The 23,981-nt window shown below is 37.1% G+C and overlaps 1 protein-coding gene across 1 annotated transcript in view; it reads right to left on the bottom strand.

The window, feature by feature from the left end:
* Nucleotides 1-23,981, bottom strand: part of COL4A5 (collagen type IV alpha 5 chain) — a 237,673-nt gene that overhangs the window by 29,610 nt on the left and 184,082 nt on the right. Inside the window, exons 34-37 of the mRNA XM_049644165.1 lie at nucleotides 23,472-23,570; nucleotides 22,005-22,094; nucleotides 21,443-21,582; nucleotides 1,695-1,821 (exon numbers count right to left, since the gene is read on the bottom strand). Coding sequence (XP_049500122.1) covers nucleotides 1,695-1,821; nucleotides 21,443-21,582; nucleotides 22,005-22,094; nucleotides 23,472-23,570 — 456 coding nt within the window. The remainder of the gene's footprint in view (nucleotides 1-1,694; nucleotides 1,822-21,442; nucleotides 21,583-22,004; nucleotides 22,095-23,471; nucleotides 23,571-23,981) is intronic.

Raw genomic sequence — 23,981 nt, 5'->3', positions numbered from 1 at the left:
TCTGACAAAGACTCAGATCCAGAATATATAAAGAAGGGCTGTGAATCAATTAGAAGAAAAGGGCAAACAACCCAATAAATGTGATCAAAAAATATGGAGCAGGCATTTCAAAAAGATGCTACCCAAATGGTCAATAAGTATATGGAAAGGTGTTTAACACTGTCATTCATTTAAAAACTGTAAATGAAAATTTCAATGAGACGCTTCTTTTTGTATGTTAGCTAACTTGACGATAAATTATATTAAAATAAATAAATAAATTTGAACATCTAATGTTGAAAAAAAGACCCCCTATGTACTCACCAGAATAGCTAAAATTAAAAGACTGACAATACCAAATGAGGTGAGGACATGGACAACTGGATATTTCACAACACAAAGTACTAACCACAATATAAGCACGACAAGCCACTAGAAGCCACCCAGGAACATTTCAGATGTTGCAGGTTGGGCTATAATTTATAAAACCACTTTGGACAACTGGCTAAAAGCTAAAACTTCCTTCCTAGTAGTAGGAAAACTATTAAAGCTAAATGTCTACCTATTCTATGATTCAGTAATTCTACTACTAAGTTACTAAGAGAAATGAGTATATATGTCCATGAAAGGACACGTCAAAGAATGTTAATAGCATCTTTTTTTAATAGTCCCAAACTGGAAACAGCCTGAAAGTCCTTCAACAGAAGAATGGGTAATTGATTATTATGTATTTCTTCAATGGAAGGTTACAGAGCAATTATAAAAAAACAAACTACTGACACATGCAACAAGAAAAATGAATCTTACAGACATAAGTGAAAGAAGCCAGACACAAAGATATATACTGTATGATTCCATTTATATGAATTCCCAAAACAGGCAAGATTAATTGATGGTGATAGAAATCATAGCAGTGGTTACCTTGGCAGGGGTGGTTTCACTGTAAAGAGGCATGGGTAAACTTTATGGAGTGAGGGAACTCTTTTATATCTTGATATGGTGGGTGTATACACACACACATACACACACACACACACACACACACACACACACACACACCGGTGAAAACTCATCTATAGTCTTGCATATAGTCTTGTATATTTTACTCTACATTATACTTCAATAGAAGGTTAAGGAAAAGATAGCCAAAGGCCCACTCCATCCATGCCACTGTGAAATCCAAAAGACAAACAAGTGAACAAATTAAATACAAGCATAAACAGAGCAGATAGTATAACAATCTAGTTTAGGCTACCTACTTGACTATAGTGCTAAGTCCCTTTGCTTACATGACTCAGTCGTTGTCATATAAATGAACTGAACAACTGTTCTACCAACAGCCACCCAACTGTGTGCCCGAGTACAACTTTCTAAGAGAATCAGCAGCAGGCTAAGGTTTGGTAGTGTACATTATCACCTACAAAAATAGTCAGGCTTCTTAATTGACTTGTGGCTAACAGTCAAAGGTTGAAAAATGCTCTACCAAACAGTCTCTCTGCTCACAGGATATTGTCCTGCTGAGTTGGTAATACTCATTCTCATTTTATACAGAAAGAAATTTGGGCAAAGAGAAGATAAAGAGCTAGTTCAAGATTATGTTGCTAGTCAGTGTCTGATTGGGAAATAGAAATCTGCCAAATAAGAAGTTGCTCTGCAACACAGGTTAGACTAGATAAGGAAGGACATAAGGAAGCATTCAAGAAAAGGTATATTACCAGGGAATCCAGGAAGGCCTGGATGTCCTTTTGCTCCAGGGGTCCCTGGTAATCCAGGCAAACCAGTATCTCCCATAGAACCTTTGATTCCCGGGTTTCCTGGGTATCCAGGCAGACCAGGTTCACCCTAAAGCCATGAATAAGAAGATAAAACTGAGTCTCTACATGACTTAGATTGTATAACAACATAACATTATTTATAGAGCTTTTATTATATGTCAGTCACTCTGCTAAGTGGTTTACAGAAAGTGCTTTCTTTAATCACTTGTAGAAATTTAACTTGAAAATGCTTTGTTTAATCATCACAATAGATCTTTGAGTTAGGCTTTATCATCTCCATTTATAAATGAGAAAACTGAATCTTGGAGAACTCAAGTGCCTAACGTCTCTAGCAAGTAGCAGAATTAGAATTTGAGCCAAGGTCTGTTAGACTCCAGAGATCATGCTATTTCCACGATATGTAGATGTATTTTCTCATTAATCCCTAACAATCCTAAGAAATACACTATTATTATCCCATTTTACAGAGTTGCAACTAATAAGTTGTGGAATCTGCATTTGGATCCAGACAGTCTCATTTGAATCTTTGATCATTATCCCTAGTATGCTAAAATGGAATTCACTGCTTACAATAAGCATGTCAAACAGTGGTTACAAGTAGGTTCTATTGAAAAAAGTAAACTTAGTCCACACATACATACGTCTATCAATTCTTCAGTGAACATCTGAAATCTCATATATTCCATGAAGCTTTCCAGAACAAAGAAAGCTCATGCTAAGAATGTATGGCGTGTTCTTATTCTGTCAAATCAATAATGGCTTCACATATGCATGTCTTGACTCTTCAACAACACTGAACATTTCTCTGTGGTTAAAGACAACTCATATGTAACCATTTTTGGTTAGTGAACTTTTGCACTGTTTCCTTCTAATAGAATCTAAGAATTCATATCCACTTTCACAATTAAAACAAGTTTTTCCCAATAACAATGAGAACATGCTATAACTAATTCTACCAGTGTCCACTGCTCTGCTCATGAATATCATGACCTCTCCAACAAAGTGTCAGTGTTCAACATCATCTACTGAATACCTCCTTCTCCATTTAGTGCCTATGCTTGTCTAGGTGACGAAGATCATCTATTTGTGACTCAAATGATTCTGCATTATGGTAAAAGCTTTTTCAACTAATTCCTTTTCTCCTTACAACCCCACTGGGCTGGAAATATATATATTTTGGTCTGAACTTTTATAAATCAAACATCTATCACATTTTTGCACACATAATAGTATACAATTAAATTTTGGATTGAACTGGTTCCATCTTAGGTATTTACACAGAAAAACTTTGAATAAACTACCATAATTCTTCTTGCTATTCATGAACCAGTGACATTTTATATCAAAATAAAAAGCAAGAAGAATATTCCAATCATCTGCTAATGGCAAACCTGAAAGGCAGTACATGAGCACTTGATGATTTATGATAAAGTATGTGAAATTCTACAATCTATAATTTCAACCAGCACTTGGATCCCCCCTACAATTCTTTTCACCACTCTATGACCCTACTTTAAATTCTAAAAGGAAAGTAAATGTTTTACCAGGGCTTTTGAAAAGGACTAAGAGTTGCTAGTTTAAGTTTTATCTAAATTTTTATTATTCACAAACTTGCAGAGAAAACAATGAGCTTCAAAAACTGTTTTTGTATTCAAAAACATACTGGACAAAATCCTGTAAATCACTCTGAGAAGAGAAGATTTTATTACAAAACAGAAGCAAGACATGACTCGAATAGACTTAAACCACAAATACCTACATTTCTTCAAATGTAATTACTTGATATAGTTCTTTTTCATTTAGACAAAATTGACATATAACCTTATATTAGTTTCAGGTGTACAACACAATTTGATATTTGTATATATTGTGAAATGATCACCATAATAAGTCTAGTTAACATCCATCACCATAGTTACAAAGTTTTTTGTTCTTGTGATAAAAATTTTTAAGGCTTACTCTCTTAGCAACTTTCAATATATGACACACTATTAACTATAGTCACTGTGTTGTACGTTATAAGTTTGTACTTTTTAACCTCCATCATACATTTTACCCACTCTCCAATGCTCCATCCCCATCTCTGGCAACCACAACTTTGTTCTCTGTATTTATTAGCTCATTTTGAAAAAAAAAATTGTCTATTTTTAGATTCCACATACAAGTTAAATCATAGGGTATTTGCCTTTCTCTAACTTATTTCACTTAGCATAATGGCCTCAAGGTCCATCCATGTTGTCACAAATGGCAAGACTTCATTCTTTTATATGGTTCAATAATATCCCATTGTATATATATCCCATATTTTCTTTATTCATTTAATCCCATATTTTTTTTATCCATTCATATACCAATGGACAATTGGTTTGCTTCCACATCTTGGCTATTGTAAATAATGCTGCCACGAACAGAGGGATGCATATACCTTTTCAAGTTAGTGTTTTCATTTTCTTAGATAAATACCCATGGTACTTCTATTTTTATTTTTTTGAGGAACCTCCATACTGTTTTTCATAGTGGCTGCACCAATTTACATTCTCACCAGCAGTGCACAAGGATTCCCTTTTCTCCCCATCTTGCCAAAACTTGCTGAAATATGTCTTTTTGATAGTAGCCATTTTAACAGGTGTGAAGTGATATCTCCCTTGTTTTATTTATTTATTTTGAGAGAAAGAGAGAGAGAGAGAGAGAGAGAGAGAGAGAGAGAGAGAAAGGGCAGAGAGAGAGGAGAGAGAATCCCAAACAGGCTCTGTGCTGTCAGCACCAGCCTGACCCAGTCCAGTGCTGGATCTTAAGAACCTAATTGTGAGATCATGGCCTCAGTTGAAATCAAGAGCTGGATGCTTAACAGACTAAGCCACCCAGGTGCCCTCATGGTGGTTTTGATTTGCATTTCCCTGATGATTAGTGATTTAAGTACCTTTTCATGTACCTGTTGGTCATTAGTATGCCTTCTTTGGAAAAATGTTTATTCAGTTGCTCTGGTAATTTTTAGTTGTATTCTTTGTTTCATTTTTAGTATTGATCGTATGAGTTCTTTGCACAGTTTGGATATTAACTCCTTATCGATATATGACTTGCAAATATTTTCTCCCATTCAGTAGGTTGCCTTTTCACTTGATGATTTCCTTTGCTGTGCAGATCAGTTTGATGTAGTCCCACCTGTTTATTATGCTTTTGTTGCCTTTGCTTTTCAAAATACAAGAAAAACATCACCAAGATGAAGGTCAAGGAACTTGCCTGTTTTCTTCTAGTTTTATGGTTTCAGGTTTTACATTTAAATCTAACCCATTTTCAGTTAATTTTTGTATATGGTATAAGGTAGTAGTCTAGTTTCATTCTTTTGCCTGTGGCTGTAGGTTTTCCCAACACCATTTATTAAAATGACTGTTTTCCGCATTGTATATTCTTGCTTTGTCATAAATTAATTGACTATATTTGTGTGGGTTTATTTCTGGGTTCTCTATTCTATTCCACTGACCTGTGTTTGTTTTTATGCCAATACCATATTGTTTGGATTACTACAGCTTTGTAATATAGTTTGAAATCAGAGAGTGTGATACTTCCAGCTTTGTTCTTTGTCAAGATTGCTTTGGCTATTCAAAATCTTTTGTGGTTCTATACAAATTTTAAGATTGTTTATTTCTTTGAAAATACCATTGGGATTTTGAAAAGGATTGCAATGAATCTATATATTTCTTTGGGTAATATGAAAATTTTAACAATATTAATTATTCCAATCCATGAGCATAGAATATCTTCACATTTGTGTCTTCAATCGTTCGTCAATGTCATCATTTTCACAGTGTAGGTTTTTCATCTCCTTGGTTAAATTTACTCCTAAGTATTTTATTCTTTTTAATGCAATTGTAAAGGGAGTGTTTCCTTAATTTCTCTTTCTGATAGTTTGTTGTTAGTATATAGAAATGCAACAGATTTTTGAATGCTGATTATGTACTCAGTGACTTTCCTGAATTTTTTTATTAGCTCTAACATTTTTTGTTGGAGACTTTAGGGTCTTTTATAAATATAAGTATAAAGTATAAATATACATACATATGTATACATATATTTGTCTGCAAATAGTGACAGCTTTTACTCCTTCTTTTCCAATGTGGATATCTTTCATTGCTTTTTCTTGCTTTCTTGCTCTAGCTAGGATTTCCAATGCTATCTTAAATGAAAGTGGCAAAAGTGAGCATCCTTGTTTTGTTTCTAATCTTAGAGGAGAAACTTTCAACTTTTCACCATTGAGAATGATGGTAGCTGTGGGCTTCTAATATATGACCCATATTATGTTGAGGTAAATTCCTCTGTACCCACTTTGTTGAGTTTTTTATCATAAATGGATGTTAAATTTTGTCAAATATCTTTCCTACATCTATTGAGATGATCATATGATTTTCATCCTTTATTTTGTTAATGTGATGTATCATATTGATTGATTTGTAGATGTAAACCATTCATGCATCTCTGGAATAAGTTTCACTTGAGCATGGTATATGATCCTTTTAATTGCTGTTGTATTGTTTCATTTACTTTGTTAATATTTTGTTGAGGACTTTTGCATCTGTTTATTAGGTATACAGGCCTGTAAATTTTTGCTTTTTTTTGTGGTGTCCTTATCTGGTTTAGGTATCAGTGTAATGCTCATAAAATGACTTCAAAAGTGTTCTCTCTTCTTCAATTTTTTGGAAAATTTTGAGGAGGATATGTATTAAATCTTCTTTAAGTGTTTGGTAGAATTCACCCGTGAAAATGTCTAGCTCTGGACTTTACTGGGAGGTTTTCTTCTTTTTTTCCTTCTTTTTTGATTACTGATTCAATCTCTTTACTAGTAATTGGTTTATTCAGATTTTCTAATCCTTCTTGATTCAGTCTGGGAAGGCTGTATATTTCTAGGAATTTATTCATCGCTTCTAGGCTCTCCAATGTGTTGACATATAATTGTTCATAATAGTTTTTTATGATCTTTTGTATTTCTGTGGTATCAGTTGTAAATCCTTCTCTTTCATTTCTGATTTTATTTATTTAATTTACTTATTTGAGCCCTCTCTTGGCGAGTCTAGCTAAAGGTTTGTCAATTTTGCTTATCTTTTCAAAGAACCAGCTCTTAGTTTCACTGATCTTTTTTTATGTCTTTTTAGTCTCTATTTTATTTATTTGTACTTTGACCTTTTTAATTTCCTTCCTTCTAACTTTGAGCTGCGTTTGTTTTTCTTCTTCTCGTTCCTTTAGGTGTAAATTTAGTTTGATATTTTTCTTGTTTCTTGAGGTAGGCCTGTATCACTATGAACCTTCCGTTTAGAACAGCTTTTCCTTCACATCATATATTCTGGTAGGCTGTATTTCCATTTTCATTTTTCTCAAGGTATTTTTTAATTTTTCCTTTGATTTCTTCATTGGCCCACTGGTTGTTCAGTAGCATGTTGTTTAATCTCCACTTATTTGGTTTTTTTTTCATTTTTTGTTGTAATTGATTTCAGTTTCATGCCAGTATGTGGCATTCAGAAAAGATGCTTGATACGATTTGAATCTTCTTAAACTTACTGAGACTTGTTTCATAGCCCAACATATGAACTACCTTGGATAATGTTCCATGTGCATTTGAAAAGAATGTGTATTCTGCTGCTTTGGGATGGAAAGTTTTATATATATTAAGTTCATTTGGTGTAATTTAAGGTAGATGTTTCCTTATTGATTTTCTGTCTGGATAAACTATCTACTGATGCAAGTGGTATATTGAATTCCCATACTATTATTATATTGCTGTCAATTTCTCCCTTTAGGTTTGTGAATATTTGCTTTATTTATTTAGGTGCCACTATGTTGGGTGCATAAATATTTACAAATATTATATCCTCTTGTTAGAGTGGTTGCTTTATCATTATGTAATGCCCCTGTCTTTTAATACTTTCTTTTAAAGTCTATTTTCTGTGATATAAGTATAGCTACCCTGGCTTTCTTTTGGTTTCCATTTATGTGGGGTATCTTTTTTCCAATCCTTTACTTTCCGTCTCTGTGTGTCCTTACACATGAAGTGAATTTCCTGTAGGCAGCATATAACTGGGTTTGTTTATTTATTTATAAAAGTTTATTTATTTATTATTTGAGAGAGAGAGCAAGAGTGAGCACAAGTGGGGGAGAGGTAGAGAGAGGTGATTAAGAATCCTAAGCAGGCTCTGCACTGTTAGCACAGAGCCCGACATGGGGCTCGATCTTATGAACCACAAGATCATGACCTCAGCTGAAATCAAGAATCAGACACCTAATCGACTGAGCCACTCAGGAGCCATAACTAGGTCTTTTTAAAAATCATCACACAGTGTCTTTTGATTGAAGAATTTAGTCGATTTACACTTAAAGTAATTATTGATAGGTATGCAGCTATTGACATTTTGTTAACTGTTTTCTGGCTGTTTTGTAGTTCCTCTCTGTTCCTTCTTTTGCTCTCTTCTGTTGTGGTTTGATGACTTTCTTTAGTGTTATGATTATATTGCTTTCTAATTATCTTTTGTTTTTCTATTATAGGTTTTTGCTTTGTGGTTACCATGAGGTGCACTTGTAACAACCTAGATATACTAAAATCTATTTTAAGTTGACAGCAACTTCAGTTTGAACACAATTCAAAACTACATTTTTACTCCCCCCTGATTTTATGTTTTTGATATCACATTTTACATCTTCTAATTTTGTGCATCCCTTAACTGATTATTGTACAGTTATTTTTACTATTTTGTCTTTTAACTTTCATACTAGATATGTAAGTAATTAATCCACTACCTTTACTATGTATTTATTTTCACCTTTGAGATTTATACAGTCACATGTTTTCTTGTCACTAATTAATGCACTTTCTTTTCAGCTTAAAGATGTACCTTTTTAATATCTCTTATAAGTCAGTTTAGTGGTAATGAACTCTTTTAGCTTTTGATTGTCTGGAAAAGTCTTTATCTCCCCCTCAACTCTGAATGATAACTTGGCTGGGGAGGGTATTCTTGTTTGGAAGTTTCTTCTTTTCAGGATTTTGAATTGTTCCATTCTCTTCTTTCCTACAAAACTTCTGCTGAAAAATCTGCTTATAGTCTTATTGGGGTTCCCTTGTACATAGCAGGGGTCTTCCTTTTGCTGCTTTTAAGATTCTATCTTTAACTTTTGACAATTTTATTATAATGTGTCTTAGTGTTGATCTTTTTGGGTTGATCTTATTTGGGCCTCTGTGGGTTTTCTTGATCTGAATGTTCCCTTCCTCAGATTAGGGAGGTTTTCAGCTATTATTTCTTTAAACAAATTTCCTTCTCCTTTATCTCTCTCTTCTTCTAGGACCCCTATAATGCAAATGTTATTGAGATTTGTGTTGTCTCATAATTCCCTTAAGCCATCTTTACTTTTCAGTATATATTTTTTTCCTCTTTTGAAGTTCTGTTTGGGTGAGTTCCATTGCCCTGTCTTCTAGATCACTTTATTGTGCTTCATGTAGTCTGCTCTTCCACCCCTCCTGTATGTATATTTTTCAATTCTGTTATTGTATTCTTCAGAAAAACAGCAACTTCTCCTGGTCTTGAAGGAATAGCCTTGTGTAAAAGATCCAATTTATTGGTCAACCTTAGCCCTTGTTCTTTGTTGTCTCTCAAACCTTTGTAACTGTCTAAGCAGCCAAATTTACTCTTGACATGTACTGGCTGCTGATGGTGTGCCAAGACCTCTCAGTATTCTAAAGGGAGGAATCTCAAGTCAGCACCTAGTTTCAGGCTGATTGGAAACCATATCCTCAGGCAGAAGCTTTAAAAGTACGCAAATATATATAGTCCTGTGATATCACAATAGTAAACCCTGCTGGCCTGCAGACCAGGTGGAACTGGAGGTGTTGCAAAAATCAGGGCTTCAGGCAAATGTATCAGTTCCTTTCTGGGAGGTACCAGCAAACTGTAGCAAGGCTGAGGAAGAATGCAAAGATGGTATCCTCCAGCCTACATTCCCTGAGAGCACCCTTGTAGCCTCCAGACGTATGACAAACTTTTTTTTTTAACATTTATTTTATTTTGGGGGGGGGGCAGAGGAGGGCAGAAAGAGAGGGAGACACAGAATCTGAAGCAGGCTCCAGGCTCTGAGCTGTCAGCACAGAGCCCGACGTGGGACTCGAACTCACGAACTGCGAGATCATGACCTGAGCTGAAGTCAGACACCTAACTGACTGAGCCACCCAGGTGCCCCCACGTGTATGGCAAACTTTAAGTCTGCCCCTCAGGCTGAAACTCCAAGGCATGTCCCTTTTCACAGACAGACTGGGGGTTTGGTTTAGTCTGCTGTCTGTGTAGTCCCCTGGTGATGGTAGCATGCCAAGAACTGTCTGTCTGATTATTAGTTTTGTGGGATTCAGGAATTCAAGCCCCCTGGCCACCAGAGCCAGATGACTACGGAGTGACCCCAGTATGGACTGCGTGCACCTGCAGGTTTTTGTGGGGGCCACTGAAGAGCACAGAACTGGCATGTCACTCTCGACTTTTGCAGGAATGAAGGAGAATCTAGGGCTGGTGCTTGCCAGCCATCTTTAGTGGGGTAATGGGAGAGTGCAAGGCTAGGTCACACTTGCCAGCACTATCAACGTAGAGGGAGAGTACAAAAATGGTGGCTTCCAGCACTTCCAACCCTGGAGAGAGGTCCAACGTGCTCTGGCAGATGTTTTAATACTAGCAAATGAATCTCCTTCACATATAGTGTAGACATTTTTCAAACTGTTGTCTTTTCACTGGTTCCTAAGGTGAGTGAGTTTGCATGCAAGTTCTTTAAGAAAGGTGTTTCAGTTCCCGACAGCCCTTTGGATGTAAGCTCCTTTGGTCTTCAAAGCCAGATGTTTTGCAGGATTGTCTCCCTGTTACAGGCCCCAGGGGTTAGCATGCTTGATGTGGGGCATGAATCCCTCACTCCTCAGGGAATAGCTCCAGATTTGTGAGATCCCTTCTGATTGTGGGTCATCATGGCAGGGGTAGGGTTTTGGATGAGTCAGTATCTCTGCCTCTGCTAACCACTATGTGGCCCTTTTACTATTTGTTGTGAAAAAAGCTGTTCAGTTAGTTTTCAGGTCTTTTTCAGAGGGAATTAAGTGTTCTCTATGTAGCTATAGATTTGTTTTGTCCATGAGAAGAGGTATGTTCAGGATCTTCTTATGCCTACATCTTCTACTGCCCTACCACTATCCTTGTTTCTTAGCAACTCACGAATTATAGAATTCTTTCTTATGCTTGCCATCCCCCAATAATACTATTATGTCTCCTAAAATGTTAATTCTACTCTTTCTTTATAACATAGGCACTACTCACTTTGCACAATAGTATGGAACAACAAAAATGAAGATGCAAGCTGAAACCATGCTAAAGAGGTCTTCATAATTAATGAGAAAAATATGATTGCTCCATGACCTTTAAAAACTTTTCTCACAACTTTAAAATCTCTCTTCATGTAAGTTATATATGTAAAGAGAAAAGTCATATATTGCTAAGTTTTCTTTCACAAACTTCCTTGTCTACACCTCTAAAGTCTCTCACCTATAAAGTCTAAAATCTGTCAATGGTGTCAGTGTCAACATTCCAGTGTTGCCGTTTTCCATTTTTTTTTTTTTGCTACACTTTCATTTCTGTTGGTTAATTTTCTCCTTTGAGTAACCGTCTTTTTAAAATTTCACATTGGTGATGGAAGTTGGAAGATGGCAGCATAGGAGGATGCTGGGCTCACCAAGCGTCCTGCTGATCACTTAGATTCCACCTACACCTGCCTAAATAACCCAGAAAACCACCAGAGAATTAGCAGAACGGAGTCTCCGGAGCCAAGTGCAGACGAGAGGCCCATGGAAGAGGGTAGGAAGGGCGGCGAGGCGGTGCGCGCTCCACGGACTGGCGGGAAGGAGCCGGGGCGGAGGGGCGGCTCGCCGACCAAGCAGAGCCCCCGAGTCTGGCAGGCAAAAGCGAAGGGGCCTCACGGACTGTGTTCCGACAGCAAGCGCGACTTTGTGTCTGGGAGGTCATAAGTTAACAGCTCTGCTCAGAAAGCGGGAAGGCTGGAGGACAAAGGGAGGGAGAGCTGCTGAGCCCCCGGACGGCAGAGCTCAGCTTGGCGGGGAACAAAGGCGCCAGCGCCATCTCCCCCGCCCATCCCCCAGCCAAAATCCCAAAGGGAACCAGTTCCTGCCAGGGAACTTGCTCGCTCCGCGCAAACACCCAACTCTGTGCTTCTGCGGAGCCAAACCTCCGGCAGCGGATCTGACTCCCTCCCGCTGCCACAGGGCTCCTGGAGTGGATCACCTAAGGAGAAGCGAGCTAAGCCTGCCCCTCCACCCCCCATGCACCTTGCCTACCCACCCCAGCTAATACGCCAGATCCCCAGCAACACAAGCCTGGTGGTGTGCAAGTAGCCCAGACGGGACACGCCACCCCACAGTGAATCCCGCCCCTAGGAGAGGGGAAGAGAAGGCACACACCAGTCTGACTGTGGCCCCAGCAGTGGGCTGGGGACAGACATCAGGTCGGACTGCGGCCCCGCCCACCAACTCCAGTTATACACCACAGCACAGGGGAAGTGCCCTGCAGGTCCTCACCACTCCAGGGACTATCCAAAATGACCAAACGGAAGAATTCCCCTCAGAAGAATCTCCAGGAAATAACAACAGCTAATGAACTGATCAAAAAGGATTTAAATAATATAACAGAAAGTGAATTTAGAATAGTAGTCATAAAATTAATCGCTGGGCTTGAAAACAGTATAGAGGACAGCAGAGAATCTCTTGCTACAGAGATCAAGGGACTAAGGAACAGTCACGAGGAGCTGAAAAGCGCTTTAAACGAAATGCAAAACAAAATGGAAACGACGACAGCTCGGATTGAAGAGGCAGAGGAGAGAATAGGTGAACTAGAAGATAAAGTTATGGAAAAAGAGGAAGCTGAGAGAAAGAGAGACAAAAAAATCCAGGAGTATGAGGGGAAAATTAGAGAACTAAGTGATACACTAAAAAGAAATAATATACGCATAATTGGTATCCCAGAGGAGGAAGAGAGAGGGAAAGGTGCTGAAGGGGTACTTGAAGAAATTATAGCTGAGAACTTCCCTGAACTGGGGAAGGAAAAAGGCATTGAAATCCAAGAGGCACAGAGAACTCCCTTCAGACGTCACTTGAATCGATCTTCTGCACGACATATCATAGTGAAACTGGCAAAATACAAGGATAAAGAGAAAATTCTGAAAGCAGCAAGGGATAAACGTGCCCTCACATATAAAGGGAGACCTATAAGACTCGTGACTGATCTCTCTTTTGAAACTTGGCAGGCCAGAAAGGATTGGCACGATATCTTCAGTGTGCTAAACAGAAAAAATATGCAGCCGAGAATCCTTTATCCAGCAAGTCTGTCATTTAGAATAGAAGGAGAGATAAAGGTCTTCCCAAACAAACAAAAACTGAAGGAATTTGTCACCACGAAACCAGCCCTACAAGGGATCCTAAGGGGGATCCTGTGAGACAAAGTACCAGAGACATCGCTACAAGCATAAAACATACAGACATCACAATGACTCTAAACCTGTATCTTTCTATAATAACACTGAATGTATATGGATTAAATGCGCCAACCAAAAGACATAGGCTATCAGAATGGATAAAAAAACAAGACCCATCTATTTGCTGTCTACAAGAGACTCATTTGAGATCTGAGGACACTTTTAGATTGAGAGTGAGGGGATGGAGAACTATTTATCATGCTACTGGAAGCCAAAAGAAAGCTGGAGTAGCCATACTTATATCAGACAAACTAGACTTTAAATTAAAGGCTGTAACAAGAGATGAAGAAGGGCATTATATAATAATTACAGGGTCTATCCATCAGGAAGAGCTAACAATTATAAATGTCTATGCGCCGAATACCGGAGCCCCCAAATATATAAAACAATTACTCATAAACATAAGCAACCTTATTGATAAGAATGTGGTCATTGCAGGGGACTTTAACACCCCACTTACAGAAATGGATAGATCATCTAGACACATGGTCAATAAAGAAACAAGGGCCCTGAATGATACATTGGATCAGATGGACTTGACAGATATATTTAGAACTCTGCATCCCAAAGCAACAGAATATACTTTCTTCTCGAGTGCACATGGAACATTCTCCAAGATAGATCATATACTGGGTCACAAACAGCCCTTCATAAGTTTACAAGAATTGAAATTATACCATGCATACTTTCAGACCACAATGCTATGAAGCTTGAAATCGACCACAGGAAAAAGTCTGGAAAACCTCCAAAAGCATAGAGGTTAAAGAACACCCTACTAAAGAATGAGTGGGTCAACCAGGCAATTAGAGAAGAAATTAAAAAATATATGGAAACAAATGAAAATGAAAATAGAACAATCCAAACGCTTTGGGATGCAGCGAAGGCAGTCCTGAGAGGAAAATACATTGCAATCCAGGCCTATCTCAAGAAACAAGAAAAATCCCAAATACAAAATCTAACAGCACACCTAAAGGAAATAGAAGCAGAACAGCAAAGGCAGCCTAAACCCAGCAGAAGAAGAGAAATAATAAAGATCAGAGCAGAAATAAACAATATAGAATCTAAAAAAATGGTAGAGCAGATCAACGAAACCAAGAGTTGGTTTTTTGAAAAAATAAACAAAATTGACAAACCTCTAGCCAGGCTTCTCAAAAAGAAAAGGGAGATGACCCAAATAGATAAAATCATGAATGAAAATGGGATTATTACAACCAATTCCTCAGAGATACAAACAATTATCAGGGAATACTATGAAAAATTATATGCCAACAAATTGGACAACCTGGAAGAAATGGACAAATTCCTAAACACCCACAGTCTTCCAAAACTCAATCAGGAGGAAATAGAAAGCTTGAACGGACCCCTAACCAGCGAAGAAATTGAATCGGTTATCAAAAATCTCCCAACAAATAAGAGTCCAGGACCAGATGGCTTCCCAGGGGAGTTCTACCAGACGTTTAAAGCAGAGATAATACCTATCCTTCTCAAGCTATTCCAAGAAATAGAAAGGGAAGGAAAACTTCCACTCATTCTATGAAGCCAGTATTACTTTGATTCCTAAACCAGACAGAGACCCAGTAAAAAAAGAGAACTACAGGCCAATATCCCTGATGAATATGGATGCAAAAATTCTCAATAAGATACTAGCAAATGGAATTCAACGGCATATAAAAAGAATTATTCACCATGATCAAGTGGGATTCATTCCTGGGATGCAGGGCTGGTTCAACATTCGCAAATCAACCAACGTGATACATCACATTAACAAAAAAAAAGAGAAGAACCATATGATCCTGTCAATCGATGCAGAAAAGGCCTTTGACAAAATCCAGCACCCTTTCTTAATAAAATCCTTGAGAAAGGCGGGATAGAAAGAACATACTTAAAGATCATAAAAGCAATTTATGAAAAGCCCATAGCTAACATCATCCTCAACGGGGAAAAACTGAGAGCTTTTTCCCTGAGATCAGGAACACGACAGGGATGTCCACTCTCACCGCTGTTGTTTAACATAGTGCTGGAAGTTCTAGCATCAGCAATCAGACAACAAAAGGAAATCAAAGGCATCAAAATTGGCAAAGATGAAGTCAAGCTTTCGCTTTTTGCAGATGACATGATATTATATTTGGAAAACCCGACAGACTCCACCAAAAGTCTGCTCGAACTGATACATGAATTCAGCAAAGTTGCAGGATACAAAATCAATGTACAGAAATCAGTTGCATTCTTATACACTAACAATGAAGCAATAGAAAGACAAATAAAGAAACTGATCCCATTCACAATTGCACCAAGCAGCATAAAATACCTAGGAATAAATCGAACCAAAGATGTACAAGATCTGTATGGTGAAAACTATAGAAAGCTTATGAAGGTAATTGAAGAAGATATAAAGAAATAGAAAGACATTCCCTGCTCATGGATTGGAAGAATAAATATTGTCAAAATGTCAATACTACCCAAAGCTATCTACACATTCAATGCAATCCCAATCAAAATTGCACCAGCATTCTTCTCGAAGCTAGAACAAGCAATCCTAAAATTCATATGGAACCACAAAAGGCCCCGAATAGCCAAAGTAATTTTGAAGAAGAAGACCAAAGCAGGAGGCATCACAATCCCAGACTTTAGCCTCTACTACAAAGCTGTCATCATCAAGACAGCATGGTATTGGCACAAAAACAGACACATAGACCAATGGAATAGAATAGAAATCCCAGAACTAGACCCACTAACGTATGGCCAACTCATCTTTGACAAAGCAGGAAAGAACATCCAATGGAAAAAAGACAGTCTCTTTAACAAAAGGTGCTGGGAGAACTGGACAGCAACATGCAGAAGGTTGAAACTAGACCACTTTCTCACACCATTCACAAACATAAACTAAAAATGGATAAAGGACCTGAATGTGAGACAGGAAACCATCAAAACCCTAGAGGAGAAAGCAGGAAAAGACCTCTCTGACCTCAGCTGTAGCAATGTCTTACTCGACACATCCCCAAAGGCAAGGGAATTAAAAGCAAAAGTGAATTACTGGGACCTTATGAAGATAAAAAGCTTCTGCACAGCAAAGGAAACAACCAACAAAACTAAAAGGCAACCAACGGAATGGGAAAAGATATTTGCAAATGACATATCGGACAAAGGGCTAGTATCCAAAATCTATAAAGAGCTCACCAAACTCCACACCCGAAAAACAAATAACCCAGTGAAGAAATGGGCAGAAAACATGAATAGACACTTCTCTAAAGAAGACATCCGGATGGCCAACAGGCACATGAAAAGATGTTCAACGTCGCTCCTCATCAGGGAAATACAAATCAAAACCACACTCAGATATCACCTCACGCCAGTCAGAGTGGCCAAAATGAACAAATCAGGAGACTATGGATGCTGGCGAGGATGTGGAGAAACGGGAACCCTCTTGCACTGTTGGTGGGAATGCAAATTGGTGCAGCCGCTCTGGAAAGCAGTGTGGAGGTTCCTCAGAAAATTAAAAATAGACCTACCCTATGACCCAGCAATAGCACTGCTAGGAATTTATCCAAGGGATACAGGAGTACTGATGCATAGGGGCACTTGTACCCCAATGTTTATAGCAGCACTCTCAACAATAGCCAAATTATGGAAAGAGCCTAAATGTCCATCAACTGATGAATGGATAAAGAAATTGTGGTTTATATACACAATGGAATACTATGAGGCAATAAGAAAGAATGAAATATGGCCTTTTGTAGCAACGTGGATGGAACTGGAGAGTGTGATGCTAAGTGAAATAAGCCATACAGAGAAAGACAGATACCATATGGTTTCACTCTTATGTGGATCCTGAGAAACTTAACAGAAACCCATGGGGGAGGGGAAGGAAAAAATAAAAAGAGGTTAGAGTGGTAGAGAGCCAAAGCATAAGAGACTGTTAAAAACTGAGAACAAACTGAGGGTTGATGGGGGGAGGGAGGGAGGGGAGGGTGGGGGATGGGTATTGAGGAGGGCACCTTTTGGGATGAGTACTGGGTGTTGTATGGAAACCAATTTGACAATAAATTTCATATATTCAAAAAATAAAATTTCACATTGGTTTATCAATGATAGGCAAAGAGGCAACACAACTACATGCTTTGCTACCAGGGCATTAAGGGAATATCAGATTCACAGTGATTAATGGCTGATTCAATCTGAAAGAACTGAAATAATTGTTCACTGATCATGATACACAACTGTTATTTATATAGTGATTTATAGATTGATGGATTGAAAAGCTAACATACCATGGTAGCTTGAGTTTGAACCATGCTGTTGTGGACTCATGTCATTTAAATAAATTGTGGCAACAAATTTGTGCATATCAGAACTGTGAGAAGGACTGCCTGCATCTAGTAGAAATGAGGTATAAAATCTTATTTTTCAGTGTGTCACCATTATATGATAAAATAACAACAGGCTACTTCAAATACATGATTTATTTGTTTTATCAGCTCTGCAAGTATCCAAATATAGTTTAGAATTTGCTTGAAGGCTGCATAGAGAAAGAAACTAAAAGTTAGCCTCTTGCTTGAAGAGTTGAATATACTATGGACATTTGCCAACTGAAACATGTTTTTCTGCTGATATTCATTATAATTTCAGAGACAAGTTATGGTAATTTGATTTAATTATATAAATGTTAACATTTGCTCAGCCCAGCAAAAAATATATAGGAAAACATTTAGAAAAAAATTTAAATGGAATTTCAAATCAATGAGTAAAGAATGGAGACTTTACTCCAAACAAATGGAGTTGGGTTATCTGGATATCTAATTTGGAAAAAAATGAAGCTACTTCTCACCTCATACAACATATGGAAAAAGCCAATGGATTAAAGATATAAATATAAAGAACAAAATCATGCAGTATAGAAGAAAGACATAGTCTATTTTTATAATATTAGGATATAGGAGTTTTTATAACCATTAGAAGATTATGCTTCTGATCTTTCCCACTAAATCTCTTTCCCCACATCTCTCCTGTCTCAGTATCTAGCAACTCCATTGTTCCAATACCTTAGGAAAAAAACTTTAGAGTTATCCATGATATCTCTCCTCCCATATTCCATAAGCAAATCTTTCTGACTTGCCCTGGATCCAAACCATCAAGATATCAGGTCTGTATTATTTAAATAGTGTTATAACTGGTCTGTTTTCATCCTTATTCCTCTATGATCTGGTTCCAAAATAGGAGCTATGATATATTTTTAAATTTAAGTACAATCATGTTACTCCTTCCAGTCACTCCCCATTTCATTCAGTAGTAAAATCCCTTACTATGATCCACAAGGGCTCTAATCTATCTCCCATTACCCACCTGATCTCATCACCTACTTAGTTTCACCTCACTCACTCTGCTTAATCCACCCTAGTCACGTTTATGTACCTCAGACATGTCAGATACGCTCCCACCTCAGGGTCTTCGAATGACTCATTCCCTCACTGCATGTCACTTGATCAACTGTTATTAGAGCAGCTTTCCCTCACTACTCTATTTCAAAATGTAACAATTCTCAGCAATTCCTATACCCAAGTTATGATAGCTAGGTCCGGAGCAGATATATAGTATGAATTTTTTTTGGTGTAAATTAAACTATAAGATACCTGTATTTGGAAGATGCAGCATCATTTCATGAATCAGTAACTGAGGAAAAATGCTTCCAATTATAATTGTAAGATGCTTTCCATTGTAAGATGCACCTCAATATCAGAGATTTTGAATATAAAAAATTGAGTCTTAAACTGATAAAATACTGGGGCGCCTGGGTTGCTCAGTCAGTTGAGCATCCAACTTGGGCTCAGGTCATGATCTCACAGTCCGTGAGTTTGAGCCTGCATCAGGCTCTGTGCTCACAGCTTGGAGCCTGGAGCCTGCTTCGGATTCTGTGTCTCCTGCTCTCTCTGCCCCTCCCCCACTCACACTGTCTCTCTCTCTTCCCAAAATAAATAAACATTAAAAATATTTAAAAAAAAATAAAATTGATGAAATACTTATCATACATACATGCTTACATGTGCATAAAATGTCTTTTCTGGGGGCACCTGGGTGGCTCAGTCGGTTGAGTCTCCGACTTTGGCTCAGGTCATGATCTTGCAGTTAGTGAGTTAAAGCCGCATGTTGGGCTCTGTGCTGACAGCTCAGAGGCTGGAGCCTGCTTCAGATTCTGTGCCTCCCTCTCTCTCTGGCCCTCCCCTGCTCACTCTCTGCCTCTCTCTCTCTCTCTCAAGAGTAAATAGACATTAAAAAGAATTTAAAAAAGTCTTTTGTGAACAACTATTAAAAATAATAAGAACTATGAATTTGAGGTATGTATATGTGTGGAAAAAGGACTTTTTGTTTCACATTGTTTCATACTGCTTAATTTTTAAAATCAAGTTTATTGATTACTATTAATATAAAACTTTATAAGACAAAAATCTAGATGTACTTATGTTTTGACCTAGACACTTTCACGAATCTATACAGTATAACTAATTATACATGTGTCCACAGATATGTCTAAGAATATTCATTATGATATTATTTGCAACAACAGAATATCATGCAAATATTAAAAATAATGTACAGTGACAACAAAAATTGTCTAATATATATTAAAAAAGAAAGATTAAAAGATATAAATGATAAAGCAAATATAGGATAGCATGTATTCTATAATTCTACACACATACAATATATGTAGAAAAAACAAAACAAAATTTTGTATATATACATAAAAATGTATAGTAAGGGATTCAAATTTACACACTAATTATTATCAGTGGATTTCTATAGGGAAGGGAATGGAATAAAGAAAATATGTTATGAAGGAAATTTTCACTTTTACCCTTGACATGTCTGTATTATTATTATTTTTTTAATGTCATGTATTGCTGGTAAAATTTAAATAGAACAGAAAAATTCAGAATCCTTTCAATAGACTTTACACTGGTAATCTATAGTTAATATGCAGAGATTTCTCTTGATTATCTCTTACAATAAGTTGATTGACTACACAATCAAACTAAAATCTTTTTGTATACTGTTAAAAAGAAATGATCAAATTCCACATGAGTAAAATCATTGAACAACAACAACAACAAAAAAAAGCAAGAAACAGACTTTTAAATATAGAGAACAACCAGATGTTTACCATAAAGGATGTGGGTGGGGGGATGGGTTAAATAGATGACAGGGATTAAGGAGGGCATTTGTGATGAGCATGGGGTGTTGTATGGAAGTGTTGAATCACTACACTGTACACCTGAAACCAATATAACATTGTATGTAATCATACTGGAATTAAAATTAAAAATAATAATTTTTTTTTAAAAATTAAAAAATAAAAAGGACAGCTTAAAAGGAAATAAAACATTATTCAGTAAATTCATATCTCAGTGGGAATTTTCATTAATTCCATGCAAGTTTAGTAACACTATTCTTTTTCTAATACTTCCTAGCTTTGTAGTCTGACTGAATGATTAAACAATATTATAAGACAAACAATTGACTAGGAGAAAACATCTGTAACATATATAATAGACAATGTATGCATCTCTCCTGGCTAAAAAGTACTTCCCCAAATCAGTAGGACCTATCACCTTTTTACATGGAATTAAGAAGGTATCAAATATTTGCTGAGTCTAATGATTCCAAAATACATCCTAAATTTGATTGGTGGAGAAACACTACCAAAGTTTTCACACTGACTAGGGGCATAGAGGGGCATGTAAAACTGTTTTAAGAGAACTACCTCCGATATGCAGTTAGGAATACTACAGCACTTTCATTAATTGCGTAAGTTACTTTGTTTATATAAGTCTCTTCATATTCGTTTATAATAATATTAGGATACAGATCAACAATTCTGTCACTAAAAAGGAAAAATACGCCTTTGGTTTACTGAAATATACTCAGAGATTAAGATAGAGGGAAAACAAAGAAATCAGAATGTCTCCCCCCTCTTTTTGGATTGGCTACAAACCCTACAAGTATCTCCTTACAAAATAAGAGAAAACAGAAGGAATGAATTTCTAGAATATACCATGTCATTCTATAGTTTGTTTAATGAAGAATTAGGAATGAGCACAGTATTTTAAAAAAATCACATCTGCTCAGGCATATGCATGGAGTAGAATTACCTTTGGGCCAGGAAGACCTGGAAGACCAATGCCTGAAATACCAGGATCACCTTTTTCTCCTTTCTGTCCAGGTAATCCTGGGGAGCCAGGTTGTCCAGGAACTCCAGGAGATCCAGGAGACCCTTTCACACCCTGAGGGCCTGTTGAACACATGTAACATGCATTTTTTTTTTTACAAAATATTCTTTATTTATGGCATATCTATGATGCATATGACCAAGGGAAAAGATTTTTTAAAAAAGAACTCTGCAAATTCTGAGTTAAAAATAATCCTTTATAACTAGGATTATTTAAAAGCCTACTTTTCAAGGAAGTTTAGGTGAAAGGGGTACAGCTAGAGAAAAGATACATGTTTGTTGATTCTTACTCTTAATGTTTCTAAAACTCTGTCCATTAATTCCCACTTCAAATATTTGTGTGATGGGAGAGCTCTATCCACGGATTACCTTAGTAATTGCATCAGTTTGATTTTATCCACAACCAGCCTCTATTTTGATAACAAATTTTCCAAAGCCATCTTCCATTGGTGGGATTAAATATTTGGGAGACTGCCATCACTCACCTGGAAAACCCATATCACCAATGCTTCCTTTAAGTCCAGGAGGTCCTGTAAGTCCTGGCTTCCCAGGGAGACCAGGGTTACCTTTGGGACCTAGAAAAGTCAAATTGGTTAAATTAAGATAAGTCAGCAATATTGAAGTTGCCTGGTTTCTTGGAGTGGGCTGTAATTATAATGCAAGCATGGGATTGGATGGATCAAATCTTAATACCTGATTAAGTTCCACAGATCTAACTCAGCATAAAACAGGCAAGAGATACCTAGGAAATCTCCTTGGGAACATATTACAATATAATCATGGTGATAGAGGTCTCCTAATTCAAATTAGTTTTAAAAATACAAAAATTTTACCAGGACATCTGGTGTCTTGCCCTAAAACATTTCCAGTTGGAAACAAGGTTCTATTTGTTGTATGTGTGTAACTACCCTTACTGTATTTATCACAGATAAATCCAATGTAATGAGTCTGCTTTTAAAAGATTCATAAATGGCTTTCCCATGTAAGTCTGATATTATGAAACTGGCAAATGGAAAGTGGTATCCTGTTATGATATATTCCCAGTTCATGAGGCCAGGGATAGAGGAAGATTGATGGAGAAGTACTATACTGTCACCTCCAACAGTCCTGGCTGCTGTGTTCAGACATTCTTCCTAGAGCTTAAGTGCCTAAGCTGTGCGGTGTTACCTAGGTATTTTCTAAGGACCACAATGTTGCCTTAAACATTTTTTCTTTTTTTTTCTTCCACACTGGCTTCCAACTCAGGGAAGAGAATACAGAAGATATGAAGGATAAAAAGGAAGAGAATTTCTCTTTCCAACTATATTAAGGCAACGTAGTAGAGTCTAGAGCAGAATAACTGACCTGAAGGACGCTTATGAGGATGGAGACTAGCTTCTCTTAATTCCTTAGGAGCCTAACTAAATAAAGTGGCTTAAGAAGCAGCAAGAAAGAGTTTTATTAGAAATAAGGAAAAAATCCATGTGGCCTCTGAGGGTGATTCATGCTGAAACAAACTACCAAGGTAGGTTGTAAAATTTTCATCCCTAGAAACTTTAAAAAATAGAATCAGCAGCCACCTTTACGTGGTTTAATGATTGACTTGTCTGAAGGCAAAAACTAAAAAAAGGTAAATTTCTCAGCGCCTATCAGATAACTGTCTCATTTACATATGTTTCAACGTACGTAAATAAAACACAGAACCTTATTTGGATATACTTCTGATTCTGTATACACCCTCACTGCGTCAAAAAGAAGAAATTGAGCAAAAAAATATTCTACAAATCTTGTCAGTTGACGCTTGGGCCAAATGGCAACATTTTTGCCAAAAAAAGAGCTCCAAATCTCAGTAGTTACCCAAGCATCTTGTCATGAAAAGATCCAAAACATCATCACATATGATAAATACATAATAATTTTTCTAGGGTTTGAGATCAGTCATTATATTGCTACAGGTGGTCTATCATACTTACCTGATGGTCCTGGTAATCCAGGTTGTCCACTTAGTCCAGGTTGCCCTGGGTCTCCAGGCAAACCCTGGTAACCTTTTGGACCCGAAACTCCAGGAATACCTTCCAAGGATGAGTAGAGGGAAGACAAGTTAGGTTTATGGGCTAAATGGGTGATGGGTATTAAGGAAGGCACCTGTTAGGATGAGCACTGGGTGTTATATGTAAGTGATGAATCAATAAAGTCTACTCCTGAAATCAATATTACACTATATGTTAACTAACTAGAATTTAACTATAATAAAATTTTAAAAAATCTTAACCATAAAAACATAATTTGACAAGGCAAGCAACCCAAATTCTGAACTATGAATGAAATACAGGAACCCATGATATTCTGATATAGCATGAACCAAATAGCACTGGACACATACTAAACTCCTCCACTTTTTATTGAGCTATCATTAAGAAATTCAACGCACTCATTACTGAAGTCACTTTCCTCTTTGGGCCTCAGTTTCTTACACTGTAAAA

The sequence above is a fragment of the Panthera uncia genome, chromosome X (genome assembly GCF_023721935.1).
Source record: "Panthera uncia isolate 11264 chromosome X, Puncia_PCG_1.0, whole genome shotgun sequence".
Taxonomy (NCBI): domain Eukaryota; kingdom Metazoa; phylum Chordata; class Mammalia; order Carnivora; family Felidae; genus Panthera; species Panthera uncia.
Note: the sequence above shows the minus strand (reverse complement) of the source record. Positions and strands in the feature narration are given on the sequence as shown.